The sequence below is a fragment of the Channa argus genome, chromosome 20, assembly GCF_033026475.1.
Source record: "Channa argus isolate prfri chromosome 20, Channa argus male v1.0, whole genome shotgun sequence".
Lineage (NCBI taxonomy): Eukaryota > Metazoa > Chordata > Actinopteri > Anabantiformes > Channidae > Channa > Channa argus.
The window spans coordinates 3,677,197-3,696,669 of NC_090216.1; the positions used below are offsets into that span (position 1 = coordinate 3,677,197).

Below are 19,473 nucleotides of genomic sequence, written 5' to 3' on the forward strand. Positions count from 1 at the left end.
TGTTCACGTCAATTAAGGAACATTGAAACGCAGTGCAACAGTGTGGCTCATTGATGTGTTTTTGGCCAATGCCGCTCTTTGGCAAAGAGGAATAAGACACGTCAGACTTTGGCTGCACAGCTAAAATAATACTGTTGATTTTTATCTGTTTTAAAAGGATTTGTTGTCTAATCAGCCACCCATGTTTGTGCTCGCAAATAGCCAGAAAAAATCGGCCAGTCCCCGGTTGCACCCACGTCGGACGGAGACAAGGTGGACCTGGAGGCCTTCAGCGAGTTCACTAAGATCATCACTCCTGCCATCACCCGTGTCGTTGACTTTGCCAAAAAACTGCCCATGTTCTCTGAGGTGAGTGGTGCATGATGGTATAATGGAGCAGACGTGTAAGAACTATAACACGAAACAAACGTCAGGCTTTATTGAGGAAATGTGTCATTCACGTGGGTCCATTTGTCTACTAGAATTATAGCAGTTCCTCTTTGATAAAGACCACAACAGGGACAAGAGTTATGACTAGTACTTACAGCCTCACGGTGTCTGACAGAAAAAGACACATTTATTGTGACCAAACTGTCCGGATATTACAAATATAAGGTTCTCTAATTCATTCCATTCTACAAAATAGAATCCAGGGCACAGGTCAACGCAGTGATCATTTAAACTTTACACCAGCCATCAAAATGTATGTCAAATGTACGTAAGTAAACCCAGATGCCAGCGCTTTGGTGCTGTTGATAATCAGCAAAGTAATTCTGCTCCTGTTGTCCTGCCTGAATTAGCAACATGTAATCATGTACAGCTTGTAATCGGACCTTGTGTGATTGGATAATTATCAGGGTAGCAGAATTGTTGTCTACTGCTGTGTGTGTGTGTGTGTGTGTAAGTCTACAGCAGAATGAATTGCAGGAGGAAAAAGTTGTAACTGTAATCCATTACCATGTACAAGGACATTAATCAATGTTATTTTTGAAAGTGGAGGTCTTCGCTTTTTAAAATTAGCATATTTTAAAGTTAAATTCATTCAGATGATTCTAATATTATACAAATGTCACTGTTATGATGGATACTACTATTCAAATCAGTGTAAAGTAGAATACATCTCTCATTGCTGCTGGATCTTTTATTAATTTAAGAAATTCAACAGTAGCAGATGAGAATAAAGAATTTTAATAATCCAGATACTGAGACAGATAATCAGACATGTTTAATTTTAGCTGTCATTCGAATTTTGTAGATCATATGAAAGATACTATGTATACACACACACACACACAGAGAGAGAACCTGTTTAGTCTGTATGAGATCTGTTCATGCCACTGCAATTAATTACTGATAAGAGACAAACACAGTACTTACGGAGCCACTATAAATCAATCTATTGCTTTCCCACAAACCGAAACAGTTGCTTGCTAAGCATTTACTGTAATCACGCCCTACAGGTACCAATTGCGAAGACGAATCAAGCCATTGATTGCCAGTTAATCCACTCAGCAGTCAACAGCAGCCAAAGAAACCAACTTACACTGCGGTGCAGTTTAATTCTGCAGACTACAGTCAGTTGATTTAATCAAATGGGTTTCAACCAGTAGACACTAACATCCATGTAAGCTAGGGTGTGTGTTAGTCACAATTTGTGTTCTTTTTAGCTCATACTAATGTTTCGCTCCGTTGTCTTTTTAGCTGTGTGAAACGTGAGCAGGCAGGTGATCACACCACTGGATCCATTTTCTCTCTAAACTTAGGTGCAGAGTTGGGCATCTGAATGTACTGTACATACTGTATGTGTAAAGTTGGACTGAGGAAAATACTTACAAGCCTAAAGATTAACACGGAAGACGAAAGTTCTTGTGACACAGCATCCAGCGCATTATTTTTGTGTCCCCAGTCAGTTTTAACTGATGCCAGACATAAATCTCAAGTGTAAAAAGTGCAAATGTTCAATTAATGAGATTTATTTCCTTAAATGTTCCTCTTTCTTCCTCTGCAAAAAGACACAAGTCGTGTTTTTCTTTATAGGCTTTATAGAACTGAAGAGTGCTGGGGTATGTTTTGTGTACCTCTTTACAATTGAAGACATGTCTCATGCTGTACAAAATCAGTAGAATAAGTAGAAAGCGTCCTACTACATGTAAACCATTATAACCTTCTTTACTTTGTGGTGCTTAGTATGCTAGCTGTTCACTGACTCACTCATTTCACAGTTGACAACTAGTTTGCATTAAAATTAAAAGACAGCTTTTTGTTCACAGCTGCCTTGTGAAGACCAGATCATCCTTTTAAAGGGCTGCTGCATGGAGATCATGTCGCTGCGAGCAGCCATGCGCTATGACCCCGACAGCGAGACGCTCACGCTGAGTGGGGAGATGGCTGTAAAACGCGAGCAGCTGAAGAACGGCGGGTTGGGCGTGGTGTCAGACGCCATCTTTGATCTGGGCAAGAGCCTGGCACAATTCAACCTGGACGACACAGAGGTGGCGCTACTGCAGGCTGTACTGCTCATGAGCTCAGGTTGATATTGACTCTGCATTTTTAAATAAAACTGAAAATTGCATGTTGCGGCATGTGTATAGTTATTCTCCCGTCTTCTGTGCCATTAGAAAAAGTTCTGATCAGTCCAGATTGCTAATAATTACTCTACATGCATATTGATCATTAATAATAAGGCTCATCCTAAATTTGGGTTTAGAAACAGTTGCAGTTAAAGAGCGGAAGTGTGTAATCTTAGCCTCTTAGGAGGAGCAGAGTAATAATTCTCAGAATATAAAAGGAAAAAATGAAATAAAATGTAATTTCTAAATTTTGTCTATTTTAAATTATTTTGGTAAGTGAACATATATTTTGTATAATTCTAATAACTTTGTACTCTTTGTTTTTAGGTGTATCTGTTTTTTAGACCAAGTAATGCCAGCATTTAAATCCGTAAAGGGCAGGAAATCAAATCATTTTGCTAAAATGACCGAAAGAACGGTATTAAAAGGCAACGTAAGGCCATTAAACTTCGCCTTACTTTTCACACTGTTGACCATATTCTGCTGACTTTTGAGTCCAACATGGAAAAATCTATTGTAGCTTATTAGCTGTGTTTATATAACCTGCTCTGTTGGAGTTTAAACTGCTCTGCTGAAGAATTTGCAAACAGCAGTGTATGATACAAGTCACTCTTTTGAAAAAAAATGAACTTGTGCTCAGGTCTCCAAGCCTGCTGGCCTGACGAGCTTTTTCCCCCGAATGAGATGAGCAAAATGCAAAGGGGAGAGTACACAGGGCAGTACATAGAAAATAGAAGACTAAAGAACTAGTGGGACTCACTGGAATTAGCCCATTAGTCAGGATTCCCTGCAGGAATATGTGATGTTCTGATTGCAACAATTAAATCAATCAAATCCCTCTAAATTCTGCATGAGCTTGCAATTCAATACATCATAAAAACATGTTTTGTAACAAATTTATCTTGGCCATTTTGCAATTTCCTGGTTTTCTGGATAAGTTGGTCACAAAATGTCATCTGATTGTCACCAAATTTTTGCTCTAAATTAAACAATTTACTGTTTCTTAATCAGAAAAGCCAAATAAGCACGATAATATTTTTAAAAGGTTTCAGTCCCCGAAAGAAACATGAAAGTCAGCATTTCCTGTCAGAGAGCTTACATTGACTTTACCGTACCCGGATTCAAATGTTCTCCTTCCTCCATTCTTACTTGTCCTGTCAGCCTCACTCACAAATCTTCTTCCCGCAGACCGTTCTGGCCTGACCTGCATGGAAAAGATTGAGAAGTGCCAGGAGACCTACCTGCTGGCGTTTGAGCACTACATCAACTACCGCAAGCACAACATTCCTCACTTCTGGCCGAAGCTCCTGATGAAAGTGACAGACCTGCGGATGATCGGGGCGTGCCACGCCAGCCGCTTCCTTCATATGAAGGTGGAGTGCCCTAACGAACTCTTCCCCCCACTCTTCCTGGAGGTCTTCGAGGACCAGGAAGTGTGAGACACAGCTGCCACCATACACGGCGAAGAGGATGCTGGGGCAAACTGGGAGATGGGAAGGGCCATCGATCTTTATAGGGGAAGGATGGAGGGAGAGTCCTCTTGGCAGAAATCAGCATTTCTCCGACACTGCATTTACAGCATGTGGTTGAAAACTGGAAACGACATTAACAGTAACAACACACCAGCAACAGGAGAGTCAAGCAAACAGAGGATTTTGTTTTTGAACACCCTCAGCTCCACCTCTTTCTCCTCCTTTTACTTACCCCTGTTTTAAAATCCATGTGGGGGCCCTTCTGTCTGAGCAAGAGGTCTTATCTTTTAAGAGTTGTAGCCATTTGCCAAGACACAGACACACATACACATATACAGTACACACAACACATGCGTACATAGCCACAGCCTGTACCACCTCAGTTCTCTCTTTCTGGTTCTTTGTAGCGGTCACAGATTTACATATTTTAATGCCTGTGTCTCCAGCTTGAAAGCTGGCTGGCACCTCTCAGTATTATTTCTGAATAAGTGTTATTGCAGTAATTCAGAAAATATGGACAACAGTGACACCTTATCTCTCCCACTCATGCAGACACACGCAATGAGCAAACACTGCACACTGAAATTTCAGCAGACGCTTCATTACTCTGTTGTTTAATGGCTGTAGTAAAGCTACCAGACCTAGTTATTAGCAGTTCCTCAACTCAATCTGAGCCATTACAGCTGTTTTTGGAGCTTCTTCTACTTGGATACCAGTGAAATCGGTGCTATATTTATATAAGGCTACTCCAGTTTTATGAAATTGTGTTGTCTTTGAAAAATGTGCAAACCGCGGCTCTATATCTACCTTCATTTTTGTCATTGGACTGGCTCCTGTGACAAACGCAAGCGCACACACACACACACACACACACACACACACACTCATACTCACACACACGTGAGCAGACTTGCCTTGTCATTGGCCCCACTGCTTGTGCCAGCAACCTGGCATCGTATGAATGACAATTAAGCCCTTCTCTCTTCAAGGAGTAACTGCATTGAAAGCAAGAAAAGAGAAGGGATAGGAGGAGGAATAGAGAGGGGGAAACAAGATTTAGTAGCTGGATTGTAGATTCAGAGCCAGGTTGCAGAAGTAAATCTCCACACCCACCCTCCAAGGAGGTTTTGAATAGCAGCAACCACCAGCAAGACGGCGGAGCTCATCTTACATACACACTCATACATACACACTTTCTCTCTCTCTCTCTCTCTCTCTCTCTCTCTCTCGCTCTCTCTCTCTGTGTCTCTGTCTTACTGTAAACATGAAAACACACATCACCTCAGAGTAACGTGAATGCCTCATTTTATTGTATATGCTGCACAGCAGCGTTGATTTACAACCCTAACCTCCAGGCTTCCATACATATTTGCCTTTCTTTTTCATTTTCTTTTTTTTTTTTTTAAACCAAGGGCGTCACTGAGTGCAGGCAAATGCCAAGAAGGCTACCATTTACCTCAAAGTGGACACACCCCCAGGCTGGGGCAGCAATACTGCCCCCTGTGGTGTCAGGCACTACCTCACCTCTGTGGACACAGGGCAGCTGCCCACAGCCTACACACAGACATACACCATTCAAGTTGGCGCATGTGTAGATTAAGACACGTGTGCATAATGTTTGCATAGGTGCACACTTGTAGCCAAGTGAAAAGATAAAACACTCACAGCATACACACACACAGCTTCAGTGCTATCACTTGGTTGAATTGAAATGCCACTGAAGACAGGAGGGCCAACCATCCCCCTGGAAGGTTTCACTGACTCCGGGGAATGGTACCCATTACATTCGGATTATCTCTTTTTTTGTTAAATGGGACCAAGTATCATCTTATGAAATTTGGATTTTTCTGGTTCGTCAAACAGAAACGAGCTCACAGAGGCGACGGGACAGTTTGGATGTGCAGCCCGGCGCACAGCTGTCTAAGAAAGCAGCAAGAAGACAGATAACATGCAGTAACTGAAAACCTGTGGTGGCCACGCCCAGTGAATTGGCAGTTTCCTTCTGCATCATGGTGATCTTCCACAGTACACTTGGAAAAAGCTTTCTTTTATGCATGGACAGCGCCTAACACGGGATGTTCGAAAATGAAGCCTCTTCGTTATCGACTGCTCTTTTAGTCTCGTGCATTCACGAGTGCTCACCATTATAACAATAATATGTCACGGCAAAGGAAACTTCGAGAATGTTGATTTGTTCATAAAAGCCCATGGTTCATTCCACTTCTGGGGCCAAGCCAAATCAAGCTGGGTTTACCAGTCTTACAAAAATGAGAGAGTATAAGAGACTAAAAAAATCTATTTTATATCCAATGCCAAGCAGTACGTCATACTGAGCACTTGTACTGGATGGGTTATCTGCACCCCTCAGATCTACCTAATGCGGCATGTGGCAGGGATCGTGGGTGATTGTCACTGCTTCACGTGTCTGAAGCGATGCTGGGAAGAGAGAGGGACTGGAATGCCACCTATGGGCACAAGGGTGGGGTCTCTCAGAAGAAGCCCTTCATCAGTCACATCCCCACCTTCAGAGATCCATCACATGGCCCACTCTAGCCCACGTTGGTGCCCTTTCTGGAGCATAGCTCAGACTGAATTGCACCCTACCATCATTGTAACAGCCCTCACCCAGCCTGGCTGGTGGAGTATTTGCACTACTGCAGCAGTTCTCCCTTTTATTCCTTTACTCATCAAAGTTTAACCCATGTCCTGTGTTTGATTACGGATTTGTTTCCCCCACCAAAAGTCTCCCCAAATAGGCACCCTGTTCTTCTCTGTGTAACAGAGGCTGGTAGTTGCAGTGGACTCAGTCCCAAGCCTGTCCCGTTGTCATTATCAGACCAACAGCACATAACCCTCAGCCCTTACCCAACCCAGCTAGAGGCGAAGAGAGATTCCTGCTTGGCAGGATAGTGAAGGCTGTGTAGCACTTAGTCATCATCCCTGTAGCACTCATTGTACTATCATCCTTCTTACAGCAAAGTCAGCCTAGTGACATTTAAAAATTTGGAGCCCATCCTCTCTCCCACTTCACTTACCCGCTCATTGCTGGGTGGGTTGTCCCCAGTTTGGCCCAGAACATAAATTGGGTCCAGGCCACTTCCTTGTGAGACAAGGCTGGTTACAACTACCATTTAGGGTGGCGCCACCAAATGAATGTGAGCAGCAAAGCAGCAGTGACAGGAACGAGAGCGCAACAGTATGAGGACATACGAGGAGGAGAAAACGTGGGGCCTCAACCCTCGCTGTCTTCATCGACATCAGAGAGCGAGAGAGAGCGAAGTGGCTTGTTGTCGAGACAATGCAAACAAACACTCAAAAGCCGTAGGAATATGTGCGGTTCCCACATGAGCCCACGCTCCCATGCCAGCTGACAACCCCACAAGCCCCACCCCCCACCCCCTCATGCCAACTCTCATATGGTGAGGATCAGAAACGGATCCATTCCAGAGATGCAGGTTTGGAAATCCAACACATCTTTGTATAGGACCTGAAAAAGAGGGAAAAAAAATACATGTTGACGTCCTTTGTTCTCGTGAGCTGACTGGGTGTGTGTGTGTGTGTGTGTGTCACAGTAGGGGTTAAAATGCTGCTTTACCCTCTGAGTCTGATTTTGATTAAGAGACAAAATGAAAAGACATGACTTCAAAAAAGACTCCTGAACAAAATTATTGGAGATTTCGTTTCGTTTTTGTTTTTTTGTTTTTTTCATTTTATAATTTTCTTGTTCTTCTTGTTTGTTTTTTGACGCTTAAACTGCTCTGTGTAAAAGATTTTAAAAAAACAGCTGTAGTCACTTTTTGACCATGCGTGCAGTGTAACATAGAAAATATTTCACGTCTTTTTCATGTCTATAGTTTGTGTTGATAAGCCAACTGATCTGTTCGTCTGTGTGTCTGTCCAGTTGTCCGTCCCCTTTTATCAGGAGGAATTTTCAACCAACAAAACAGGAATTTCTTTTTTTATATTTTGTTTCTTTTTTTTTTAGGAAATACAACTTTGGAAAAAAAAAAACACAAACAGGAAAAATAATGCAACAGAAAATACAAAAAAAAAAAAAACTGAAACGCAATCTTGTCATACCTCACTCAACACAAAACTCAAAGGAACTTGGGAGGAGTCATATTTTGCAGGCACATGTGAAAGTTCAAAGATGCATATATAGATTTTAAAAATGTGTATGTTAAGAAAAAAAAAGTGCTTGTGTGTACGCATCAGTTGAAGTTACAAAAGGACTCATCCCTCAAGCTTTGGTGCTCTCTATTTTATTGATTTGGTTCTCCGACGATGGGAGATGCAACACAAACAGAAGATGTTAGAGATCGTTTTCTCTCAAAGGCACAGTTTATAAATGGTAAAACTTAAAATGTGAATGGCCCAGAGACTGAGAGATTATGACTTTTGTAATGGCCGAGTGTTATATGGTATTGAATGTAGCTGACAGGAGGGGGCTGGACCTGAGCCCAGCACCCACGACCTAACTTCCACACACCAGCAGAAAGGATAGTGGTGTCGCATAGATGTTACAACCAACCAACAAATCTGAGAATATATATATTGCCCATCTGCAAGGTGCAATACTATGTTATGTATTTTTGTATTGTTTCTGTTTGGATTTTTTTCATTTCATTTACATTTTACTTTGGCCATAACCAGTGATGTAAATACAGTAACATACAACACACTATTGCAGCAAAGGATATTTAACTGCTACATCCCACTGTCATATTTGAGAGAGAGAAAAAGCAAAATTCATGTGTAATGCATTTGTATGTGTGCACTCTCTCACGTGCATGCTGGTCCATATTCAGTGCCCTGTGAAATTAATCATAAACCCTGTGCCTCCTATTGTTTGCAAAGAGATCGATTTGTACCCCTCATATTCCCACAACAACATGACACGCCACACACGAATGCCTGTACTTGTGTATGTGTTCACCTATGGGATCAGATTCAGCTCTTCCAAACTATTGATGTGTGTGTAGCCAGCAGCCACAGTGGCTAAAGGTCAGGAGGCAAGAGAGGGTTGGTTATTTTTTTTATTTTTGTTTGTTTTTTTTTTCCCCCCTATGTAAGGTCATGGGGGTGGTGGGGGGGTGATTTAATAGAACATGAGCAAGTTTTTATTTAGCAAGGCTATCAGCTAACCTGGCTGCTACACACCCACATTATACTTGGAAAAGTCCAACATTTATTTCCCCATTTGCCCACCACCGCAAAGCCTCGCAGAAGCCAGCCTTAAAATCTCTAAAGCTCCGTTATTGACAGGAGGCAGCCTTTAAAACCGTTAAGATGAGATAAGATCAAACTTTATTGATCCCGCAGCAGGGAAATTCACTTGTTAAGCGTCTCCCAGGGACGGCGCACAGTGCAAAAAGCAGTTTTTCGAGTATTTACAAAAATCGAAAAGTGGAATATACAGTGTGTATGCAAAAGCATTTACACCTAAAACATAGAAGCAAAAAGAGAATTTACAGTAATCAAGCATGACCAGAGATATTCAGCTGACCTGTCGTACAGCCTTAGAGTAGTAGGCTGGTAGGTTAATGCTGTAGTACTCAAAGGTACTAATGTAGCTTTTTTGAATATTGCTTCAGTAGAATTTTGCTCCAAAGCTTGTCTTCATACGGAGATGTGCTGTTGAAGTCTGGTGTCATGTCAGACTCAGAGGACAGCACTTACAGCAGAGCAGTGTGCCTCTGTAAGGTTTTTGAAGCGGCGCTCGCTCTTCTTACCATTGAAATTAAATTGTTTCTCATAGATTTTAATTGGAGGAGTAAGCGTTTCATATCAGTCTTGATAGAAAGTTATTAGCATTTTACAAAATCTTGATTAGAACTGAAATGGTGATCTTAGTCCATCCCAAATGCTACTTATTTGTTTCAATGCACCTTAAGAGAACTAATAGTTGTCATAATTCATGTGGATAATTACGGTTTTAGATGTTGATGACAGTTTTAACGGTCCTACCCTATTTGGATTCCAACAGTGACTGGTTCAAGCTGTAAGTAATTTTACCCTCAGATCACACCCTACTGATCACACTCAAGCAGAGAGAGTTTTGCCAGACCACAACAAGCCAAGTGAGGTTTTCTAGGCTGGCTTTGCGGGGCCTTTAAACCCATCCCTCCATGAATTTTATGGTCTTGGTTTATTCTCACATGTTGACACATTAGAGAGTGGTGGAAATTGTCTGTGATGTCTCTTTTTATTTTTTCTTCTTTGGTTTAATAGTTGTGTTTGCCCCCCCCCCACATGCCAAATGTTTGTGAAGACATGCAAGTAGCAAGATGTCTATGCAATTTCCTTCCAATTCCCTCCAAGGAGCCAGCTCAGTCGAACGATGAGCTGGTCTTGCTTATGAAATTAAATTCGGCCTGAATTCCAGAGGTTTTTTTTTTTTTGTATGACCTAAAGACCCTTGCTACTTTGTGTGGGCGAGGGTCTGGACTGCCCGGGTGAGCTGGCCCTTAGCCGAGCTGACTGGCTGGTTTTCAGGGCCTGTAACTCTTTGCGGTAGTCCGGGTCTCCGAAAACAAGTAGGAGGGGTACTGGGGATGTTGTGGAGAGTAAGGAATCTACGAGATGTGCTGTTTTTTGTAAACTACAGAAAGTGGTGTGTGTAGGCTGTGTGTATGTGTTGTCTGGAAGTTTGGGTACTACTTATGTCTATTTGGTGCAACACACTAATTGTTTGGCCACAAAGCCTCCAAGACTTAGACAAACCCCCTAAATTCAGTCTTTCCACAATGTGTGTGTGATGCTTTAATTCTTCTACCCTGAGACCAAGATAATGTAATGTTAGAGTATTCTGGGTGGTGGATGTCCATCAGTGGGATGCGTGTAGCGAGAACAAGTTTACTTCACCATTACCTCCGTGTTTGAGATGTCAGAAAAGGATTTGACTTTATTTGCAATCACAAATCTTTCAAAACAAAAAACCTACATCCCCCCCACCCCCCCCACTGAGAAGAACATCCACAGCCCGCTAACCATCAGTGGATGGTTAGGTAGTTGAGCACTAAACAAGAAAGCACTTTGAAAGGCCCAGACCAATCCTCAAAAGGTGGAAGAATCTTTGGTGGCAGCGATTGTGACACCATAAAATAGAAATTGCACCCAAGGCAAATGCCTTTTGCACCATTTTGTTTTGAAATTAGCTTAAAAATCAACACAGCTGCAGCCTTCAGGCAAAGCCAGTTAATTATAAAGTTTACAATTATGTTTTAATGAAGTGCAATAAGTGAGTTGCTAAACCTTTTGGCGTATTTCTCGTCTATTTTATATATCTGTGGGGAGAAGATAATCTCATGATTGCTTATAAAATGCAACCACCCATGAGAGCATCAATTAGGCCCAATTCAGACACAAACGTACGCACACACAAACACACACCACTCTTTGTGACTGGGTAAAGGAAGCTATTGAAGGATTCTCTCAGGTAAAAGTACATTTTCTAATAAATGATGATGAACCTTAGATGAAAACCCATTGTTAGCTCATTTTTTGTCTTCTCAATTTACACTCAACAATGTTCCTTTTTTTTTTTTTTTTTTTCCTGTTCTGTTTTTGCTCCTGGACAGGCATCAAGATAAAAAGGTGTAGACATCCAGGTTTTCACAAAACTGGGTCTGCTCTCATTGCTTTCTTAACCCTGAATGAAAACACTTTTCTTTGTGTGTGCTGGTCATTGAGGAAAGTGATGTGTCTGTGGGTTTTGTTTGGTCCGGAGAGTTTGTAAGTGCTGTTTGTCGTTTGAAAGTCCATTTCTGCCAAGAAAAAGACATGAGATGTTAAGAGTGATCAAAACAGAATGTGCTTGAAAATGATAGACAATGTGCCAAAACTACAAACTACTTGTAGCCTGACTTGCATGTGTGCATTTTTGACGTAAAATTAATAATTTTGGCCCTACGTTTTTATCAGTAACTTTTTTTTTTAAATGTATCCATTTTAAAATCCTAAAGTAGGATAAAGACTTAGAGGTGCTGTATATCTTTGACTTAAAAGCCTATAACAAGTTTCAGTGCAGACAAGTGCAGGTTTCCAAACAAACCCCAACAAAAACAAAACATGCTACTTGCACTACTCTTTACCAGTTTACCTATTTTTATTCACCAAACAATCATGTTATCCAAAGCATCCAGGCTTTGTCTTGCCTAGTTTTGATTCTTACTGCTTTTTTAATTTACAATATCAGAAATTTCCCTTTGAGTATTTTTGTTTTTCTGGCAGAAATGGGCTGCCATACTAATGTGAACAGACACATTTTTGTTTTTTCATGTGGACCAGTGGATTTTATTTCAAAAGTCCAGCTTGAGCATGCGATCCTCAATAAATCACATTTAGTTTTCATAAACACAAAACCTAATCAATCCCTCAATGTCAATAATAGTCTAGTCTTTGCACTTTTTCTCTTTCTCCCCAGCAATATCCAGCTATCCCTCACCCTGCTGTGTAATGGTGTACATAGAGCAGTACATGGCAAGCCAAGCTGGGCATATCCACCCTCGGTGGGGGCCGAGGAACTGGCTTTGCTTCTCCATCCACAGGCCTGTTCTAAGTCAGTGTGCTTACTGTTTAAATTTATGATGTACTGAGAGGTTGGCATGGCTGAAACCAAGGCTGGGCATGTGTACATAGGCGTGTGCACGTGAATGTTTGTTGTGTGTAAGTGGTGAACGTATTGCTATGAACACCTCTGGAACTGATTTCTGTTCACGTTTCCTCCTCCATCCCTCAAAAGCACCTTTTCAGGCCACAGTACATGAACCAAGCCTGTAAGACAGGGTCCCGTTTGAAGAATGTAACTAACTTTGTTTTCCGCAGGCGAACGGAGAGTAGAAAAAGGGGGAAACAACCCTCTTATACGTGAGGGTGGTGCCGTTGTAGGAGAGGAAAACTGAATTGCAAGTGGGGGCAATATTTCTAAAGCAAAGCTGCATCGATTCCCACAAACAAAGGTCAGACGGTTGCTCGCAGATTACTGCCACGAATGCAGTTCAAGGCTTTGCAATTGTGTTTCCTTTTCCAAATGATGATCTTATCAATTGCTTTTGTATTCCTCCTCTACTCTGGCACTGGTCCACAGAGATGCAGAGAACTATGATTTTGTTTTTATGAAGGCTTGCACTTACAAAATGCATGCTGCAACGTTGGATCTCTGGTGTAGACTGAATTAGTGGGGCGGGTGGTTGTCGTTTAGAGTTCATAACTACCCACAGTATTAAATGGCTGAAAGTAAGCCAGTACACCCTCTGTGGGGATGAATAAACAAATTTGCTGGGGAATATTTAAGCATAAACCATAGAATCAAAGTGCCATATCTGCCTGAAACACCAAGACTTGTGTTCACACTTTTTGTTAGCCAACAGTTATGTGTTAATATCTGAATACACCACCTCATTGTTTATCCCATTTCACATGGGCCTATTTTCAATTCTTTGCACTAAGATCTGGCCACTAGATATTACGAATAGCTTTTTTTTTGGGGGGGGGGGGGGGGGGGGGGGGATGATACTTGTCTTGATACATTTGCCTAGTACACCAAATTTTAAACATGAATTGTTTTGTGACATCGAGTTCTTTTGCTGCTCCGACTATCTGCAAGATTTATATTCATGGGGCTATTTTTGTAAACGTATGGGAATTCACATGCCTAGACAGCTAAGAATGTATCCAAATTAGTTTATTAGTATTCTATCAATTAGATGCATAGATCAGAGACGAATTGTGTAACATTACTGTGATGTGATTACGTGAGGGTTCAAAATATGCAATGTATTTCAGGTGGATCGGTTCAGAACTGCTCAGGTTTGATAAACTGGCCTCAAAGGGTGCTTTTCGTCCACTTTCTTGTCCGTGCTCTTGGTCTTGTGTGTCTCCTTTTAACGTCTGCTTGGTCAAACACATGCAGTACACAAGCCCACTGTTGTATGCAAACCAAAAGGAAACGCTCTGCTCAGCTAACTTTGATCCCTCAAGAAAAGGAGCATTTTTTGAACCATTTCCACTCCGTAGCAGGTCCAAGCCACTTTATACAGCACCAGCAAATCACCGACAACCACCTCCTAAAGGCTTCGTGTCCGCTGTGAAGGTCTTTGCTGTTAAACCATATGACTCACTTTGTTTACAGCAGGAAGGACTCAAGTGTTGCATGTAGAGAAAGCTTAGCATGCTTCTGTTATGTACTTTTAGCTAAATCTTACTATGTTTCAAAAAGATTTTTACTGGTTGCTTTAACAGCGGGACCAGTGTTTCACTAAAAAGCTGATACCCAGTGGACACAAATTCAACAGCTCATATGAAGACTTTTCAAAACGATTTTTCTGGATGGGGTTATGTTCTACAATCCTCTGTGAGCTATGTTTGTACATCTTTGTACACTTGGACAGAAATGATGGGTCCACCAGGTATTATATGGTTGGAAAAAGGAAAAGCAATCTTTGAACATACTGTAAACACACACTTTTAATGTTTGGACAGTGCATTTAAATGCAACACATTTTGCAAACCTTGTGCTTAAACATTTCAGGAAGTTAAACCAATAGAAATGTGACGTTAACCTGATAATCAGCAGATTAGGAGTTCTCTCAATTTCTTGTTCCTTTTGAAAACTTCGTGAATTTCCTCACGGACCCTGTTTAACCTGCTCAGTAAAATTTCATCCACGGTGGATATTTTGCAAAACGTACAAAAAAATAGTAGTACTAGAGTAATAGTAGAGTACAAAAACTAATACAACTACTTTTCTTACGTGTGTATCACTCCTTTAAGGGTTCCCTGCTTCACTGTGACTGCAAACGCTGCTGGGAAAACTATAAGTTATGCAGACGCTCAGGGGTCACGATGTATCCAGGCAGGATCAGGGATAGTTGGAAGGTGCCAAAGACAAGATGTGAGGTGTTGATGTCCAGTTACCTTGGAAGCGCGTCAACCTATTGTTACAGCTCTCCATGCAAACTTCAAGCCAGGCAAGTCCCATTATCTCTGGAGACAGATTGAAGGAAGTCTGTCCCTCGTCCTGTTTCAGGACTTTGTACTCTCACAGTCCTGAATCAGCAGCTGCTAAAACCTGACAACTCGGTGGCTCATGACATTTGTTCAGGAAAGAATGTTAAAGGCAGCATTCTTAGTGACTTGTATATAAATTGTAATGATATGGGGAAAAATAACAATAAGTTCGTGTGGTCTTTTAAAAACATATTGCATAATCTTCTTGTACCGCTTCATTTTGCAGTCTGGCTGGAAGTTTTTACCGTGTGCAACATACTGAGCTCAGTTGCTCATATGTAGTAAAAGTCACAAATACTCATTCTACTTGTATCGGTACTGGACTGGCTTCATTTAACAAAAGATCTCAAACATTAATAGCTGCGTCTCAGTTATGGGGGCTGCATCATTCGAAGGACACGGTCCGAAGGCCGAACTGAAGTGAGAATGTCTGGTCTTTGGGTGATGGTTCCATTAGACGTCACGTAATCAATTACTTTTAAGAAAAGTTTTTTTGTTTTGTTAGTGTAGCAGCTAGCCACCAATTTCACGGAAGTTAACCCGCACAAACAATTGTGGGATATGTTGGGTTGTGAAGGTTCCACCCATTGGAGTCGTCGATGCCAAAAAAAAGTCCCCAGTGGCTCAATAAAAAAATTCCTCTGAGAGGATAAGAAATAAGTCGTACAAACTGCAGACAGGAGGCCCCAAACTAAAGTCAGTTATCACACTTAAAATGTTAGATCCATTAAGGTTTATGGTATATTTGTTAAACTACAGTCTGGACAAGCAACTTTCATGCATATAATTCGAAGGCAGAATCTTTTGAAGACTGTATTTGCAAGTGTGTCATCTTGTCAAGACAGGCTGCTTCATTTTGAAGGCTCCATTAAATGCAGCAACAGATTCTTTCCTCTGGCAACTGGTTAGCAACTAAAGTTCCAATGAGTAAATTCTTTGAAACTCAAGATTTAGCAAGATTCTTTGCGCACCGGCCATAGTTCTTGTAGAAAAATAAATAAAATTTAAATCAAAAGTTAAAGTGAAATAGTTGTCTTGCTCTGGTCTATCACTACCTTACAAATCCCTAAGAAGGCTGCCCACAATCCACAGAGTTTGTATTTTTTCCCCTTCCTCCCATGAATTATTTTTTGAGCCTCTGAGGGAAGCCAAAGGGAATAAAAATCTATCGTAGAGTTTGTAGGTATGTCCTAGGTTGGACAGTGGACAGAGGACACGCAGGGAAACGCAAGGCCATTCACTGTACTAAAGCTAGAGATTTCTGTCTCTTTCCAGAGGTGCCAGATAGTCATATTTTCTCGGAAATAAATAGAGTACTAACTATTTAAAACTTTCTTCTGTTTACTTTTCTGTGACTATGACCCGATGTGAATTCCCCTGATACTGCAAACCACACCCTTCTATTATCTGTATGTTGACTATAAGAAGTACCTGAAAATATTATTCAACCCAGGTTTCATTCTGTACCTCTGTTTCTCTCTGTATTTAACTCTCAGAACGTCACTGTCGCAGACATGCAAAGCAAACAATATTCAGGATTCATTCCCATGATGCACAGGGGCAAACAAACATGCAAAGATGTACAGTCAAGCTTTCGGCGATGCTCTCCACACAGCCACACACACGCACAGGAAAACCTCCGAATATCTACTGTGATCTCCTCTCACACCGCCCACACCTAACGCCTCCTCACCTGGACCTGTATTCCCTCAATCCCCCTGCTGTTCCTGAGCACCCACCACCTTCTTTTTCCCCCTCTTCTTCCTGTCATGAGTCCAGTGGGTGGTGTGATGTCAGGTTTTTGTGGTGGGCTGCTTCAAACAGGTCCAGACAATCAGCATATTTGTAAATGTCAATGTGTGATTTTCAAATCTTTGTTTATGGTCAGGGTTTTAAAGGAAGATATTTTTATGGTAATTGTCGCTGGTCTATTTTACTATATATTTATGTAATAAATATGTGACTAAATTTACATCTCACTGCCTCTTTGGTCTGTTATTGGCTCCAGTTTCTCCAGCCAGCTACTCTGTGTGCGGGACGGTTTCAATAATGGACTAATAAATTCAACCAAGCAAAACCGTTACTTGTTATCAGTTCATTGTGTCTTTACTATATATATTTGTATGTGTTTGGATATTTCAATCTTTGGAAACGAATCAAAACGCATGATTTCTGTCATGAATATAAGATATCGACAAATATCTGTAGATTGGTGAACTCGATATATTCAAATTCTATAATCTTAATTATCCAAAAACGGTTCAAGGCCTCCTTACTTACTTGTTCACCTGATTTAGTAACAAATGTTTCCAATGAGCAACAGGTGTGGACGGGTAGGTCAGTTTACAGTAGCACCCAGACTCTCTCACTGAGGAGCAATGCTATTATAATAGGTGCCGAATGTGGTTGTTGCTGAAATGAGCAAGGGGAGGCCTTCACGGATGTGCAGGTTACCCATGCTGTGTGCGTTAATGCCCCTCCAACTCCATCACAGATGCTTTTGAACTGTGTGCTGATAATGCGTCACTTTTCTCACACACCGTCCTTGATTTCTGAAAAGAATTTCACATTTTTACTCTTCAGACCCCACAGGCCCTTAAAGAGAAAGCATCTGTTTGTGGATCTTGTTTATGTATGGTTGTTCCTTTGCGTGATAAAATTTAAACTGACATTTGTGGATCCATTGGCATCTAGAGCATTTAGAGGTGATTTCCACCACAGAATGGTCTGTTTTTAGTGCAGTGGCTCCTCAAAGCCATTCAGTCTTAGGTTTTGGACTTGTCCTTTGCATACAGAAATTTTTCTGTATTCTCCAATGACATGAACCACAGATGATGAACTCCCCAAATTCTTTGCATTGAGAAATGTTACTTTCAAAGCATTTTATTCACGGGGATGAACATCACTCTAGCCATAATTCTGATGCAATCACAGTACTGATGTGATATGATACTTGAAGCTTTCCAATTACCCTCATGAGTTGAGATGTTCCAGGTTGTTTATTTATATTAGTATTGCAGAACTTTTCTTGTCTTTTCCCCCCAGTTTCATTTTTAAAGTCTATTTTTTTTTCCCAATTCTTAATGCTCTACCTGTACTAACACAATTAATAATGGGTTTAAAATTATTTGCAAATCATTGCATGGTTTCCATTTAATATTTCTGGAAATTGGGTTTGTACTTTAACACTGCATCACCACTTTTAAACATGCTCCTCAGTCTTGTTGCAGGTTTCCGTTCTAATAGATGAAAATGTAAATGTCCCAGTGTACCATAATCCAAGATGAGCACTTAATCCTACTTAGGTTTAGGACAGCTATATTTGCCAGTAGAATGTGAGCACCTCCCGTTGGTGGAAAATATTTGCATAATTGAAAAACAATGCTCTTTACGCTTGTGTGCAACACAAGGATGTAAAATCAGTGGGCTGAAATAATGGCTAAATGAAGGGTAAACAAGGTCTGTCTGGTCAAATCAGTGTCAGAGAGGAAAGACTGGCGCTGGCAGCACTGCTCAGTTAATTGTCACATGCCACAGCACATCCTGTCTGACTTATTGGCAGATCAAATCAGATGTCTCCCAGAGTGCTGTGAAGTTCCCGGGTCACAAGGCTACAGCTAATTTACACAAACCAGGAAGATTTAGGTGTCACCGATGAGAAGGCTGCTGGAAGTTAGTGGTTTAAATGAGTCTATTCTGTCCTACAAAAAGATCACTATTACACCTGCCCTGTAAATCCTCGTGTCATGGGTTAATGATCCATGCTTTTAATGCACGCTAGAGCACTTTGGATTAGGGTTGGCATCCCAACAGCTCAGCAAGTTGTAGAAAGGCTGTCCTCAGCTCCCATGTGACACCTTACACTGAGACAGCACAAACCTTACAAGGCAACATCAGAGTAGTTTTAGTTGTTGGTTTCTTATACCGAACAGAAATGATGTGAGGTCTGCATTGATGGGCCAGGCCCTAAGAGGTGACTTGAGTGGGACATATCGAGTCAGACAGTGGATTAGCATTAGATGACCAGTATTGTGTCACTGTCAACAATTAATAAACTTTGCACATTGTCACTTAAAGCTATAGGAAAACGTGTGGGTACACTGTGTGTTACAGTAAAGTATAAAACACTACTTGATATGTAGCCATAGAACATACGGTTGACATACCACCTTATCAGTTGAGACTGTTCTGTAAAATATGACTGTCCAATGGGTTGTTGTAAGTATGAACAGCCAAAAAATGATATGTAGTAACTTTGCTGACATTTAATGATCATAGCACAACCTAGTATTTAGACCAACACACTTGTAAGGAGGAAGCAGTTATTTGTAAGGTCAACTGTGACTTCTTGACTAACCCCGACCATGTTTGTTTAGCACCTAAACCAAACTGTGACTTCTTTACTAACCCCGACCATGTTTGTTTAGCACCTAAACCAAACT

The 19,473-nt window shown here is 41.2% G+C and overlaps 1 protein-coding gene across 4 annotated transcripts in view; it reads left to right on the forward strand.

The window, feature by feature from the left end:
* Positions 1-11,505, forward strand: part of thrab (thyroid hormone receptor alpha b) — a 121,564-nt gene extending 110,059 nt beyond the window's left edge. For all 4 annotated transcript variants that reach the window (XM_067487242.1, XM_067487244.1, XM_067487243.1 and 1 more), the window contains 3 exons: positions 202-348; positions 2,250-2,508; positions 3,738-11,505. In XM_067487242.1, the coding sequence (XP_067343343.1) occupies positions 202-348; positions 2,250-2,508; positions 3,738-3,988 (657 nt within the window). In that variant the 3' untranslated portion in view covers positions 3,989-11,505. The remainder of the gene's footprint in view (positions 1-201; positions 349-2,249; positions 2,509-3,737) is intronic.
* Positions 11,506-19,473: the final 7,968 nt, after the last annotated feature.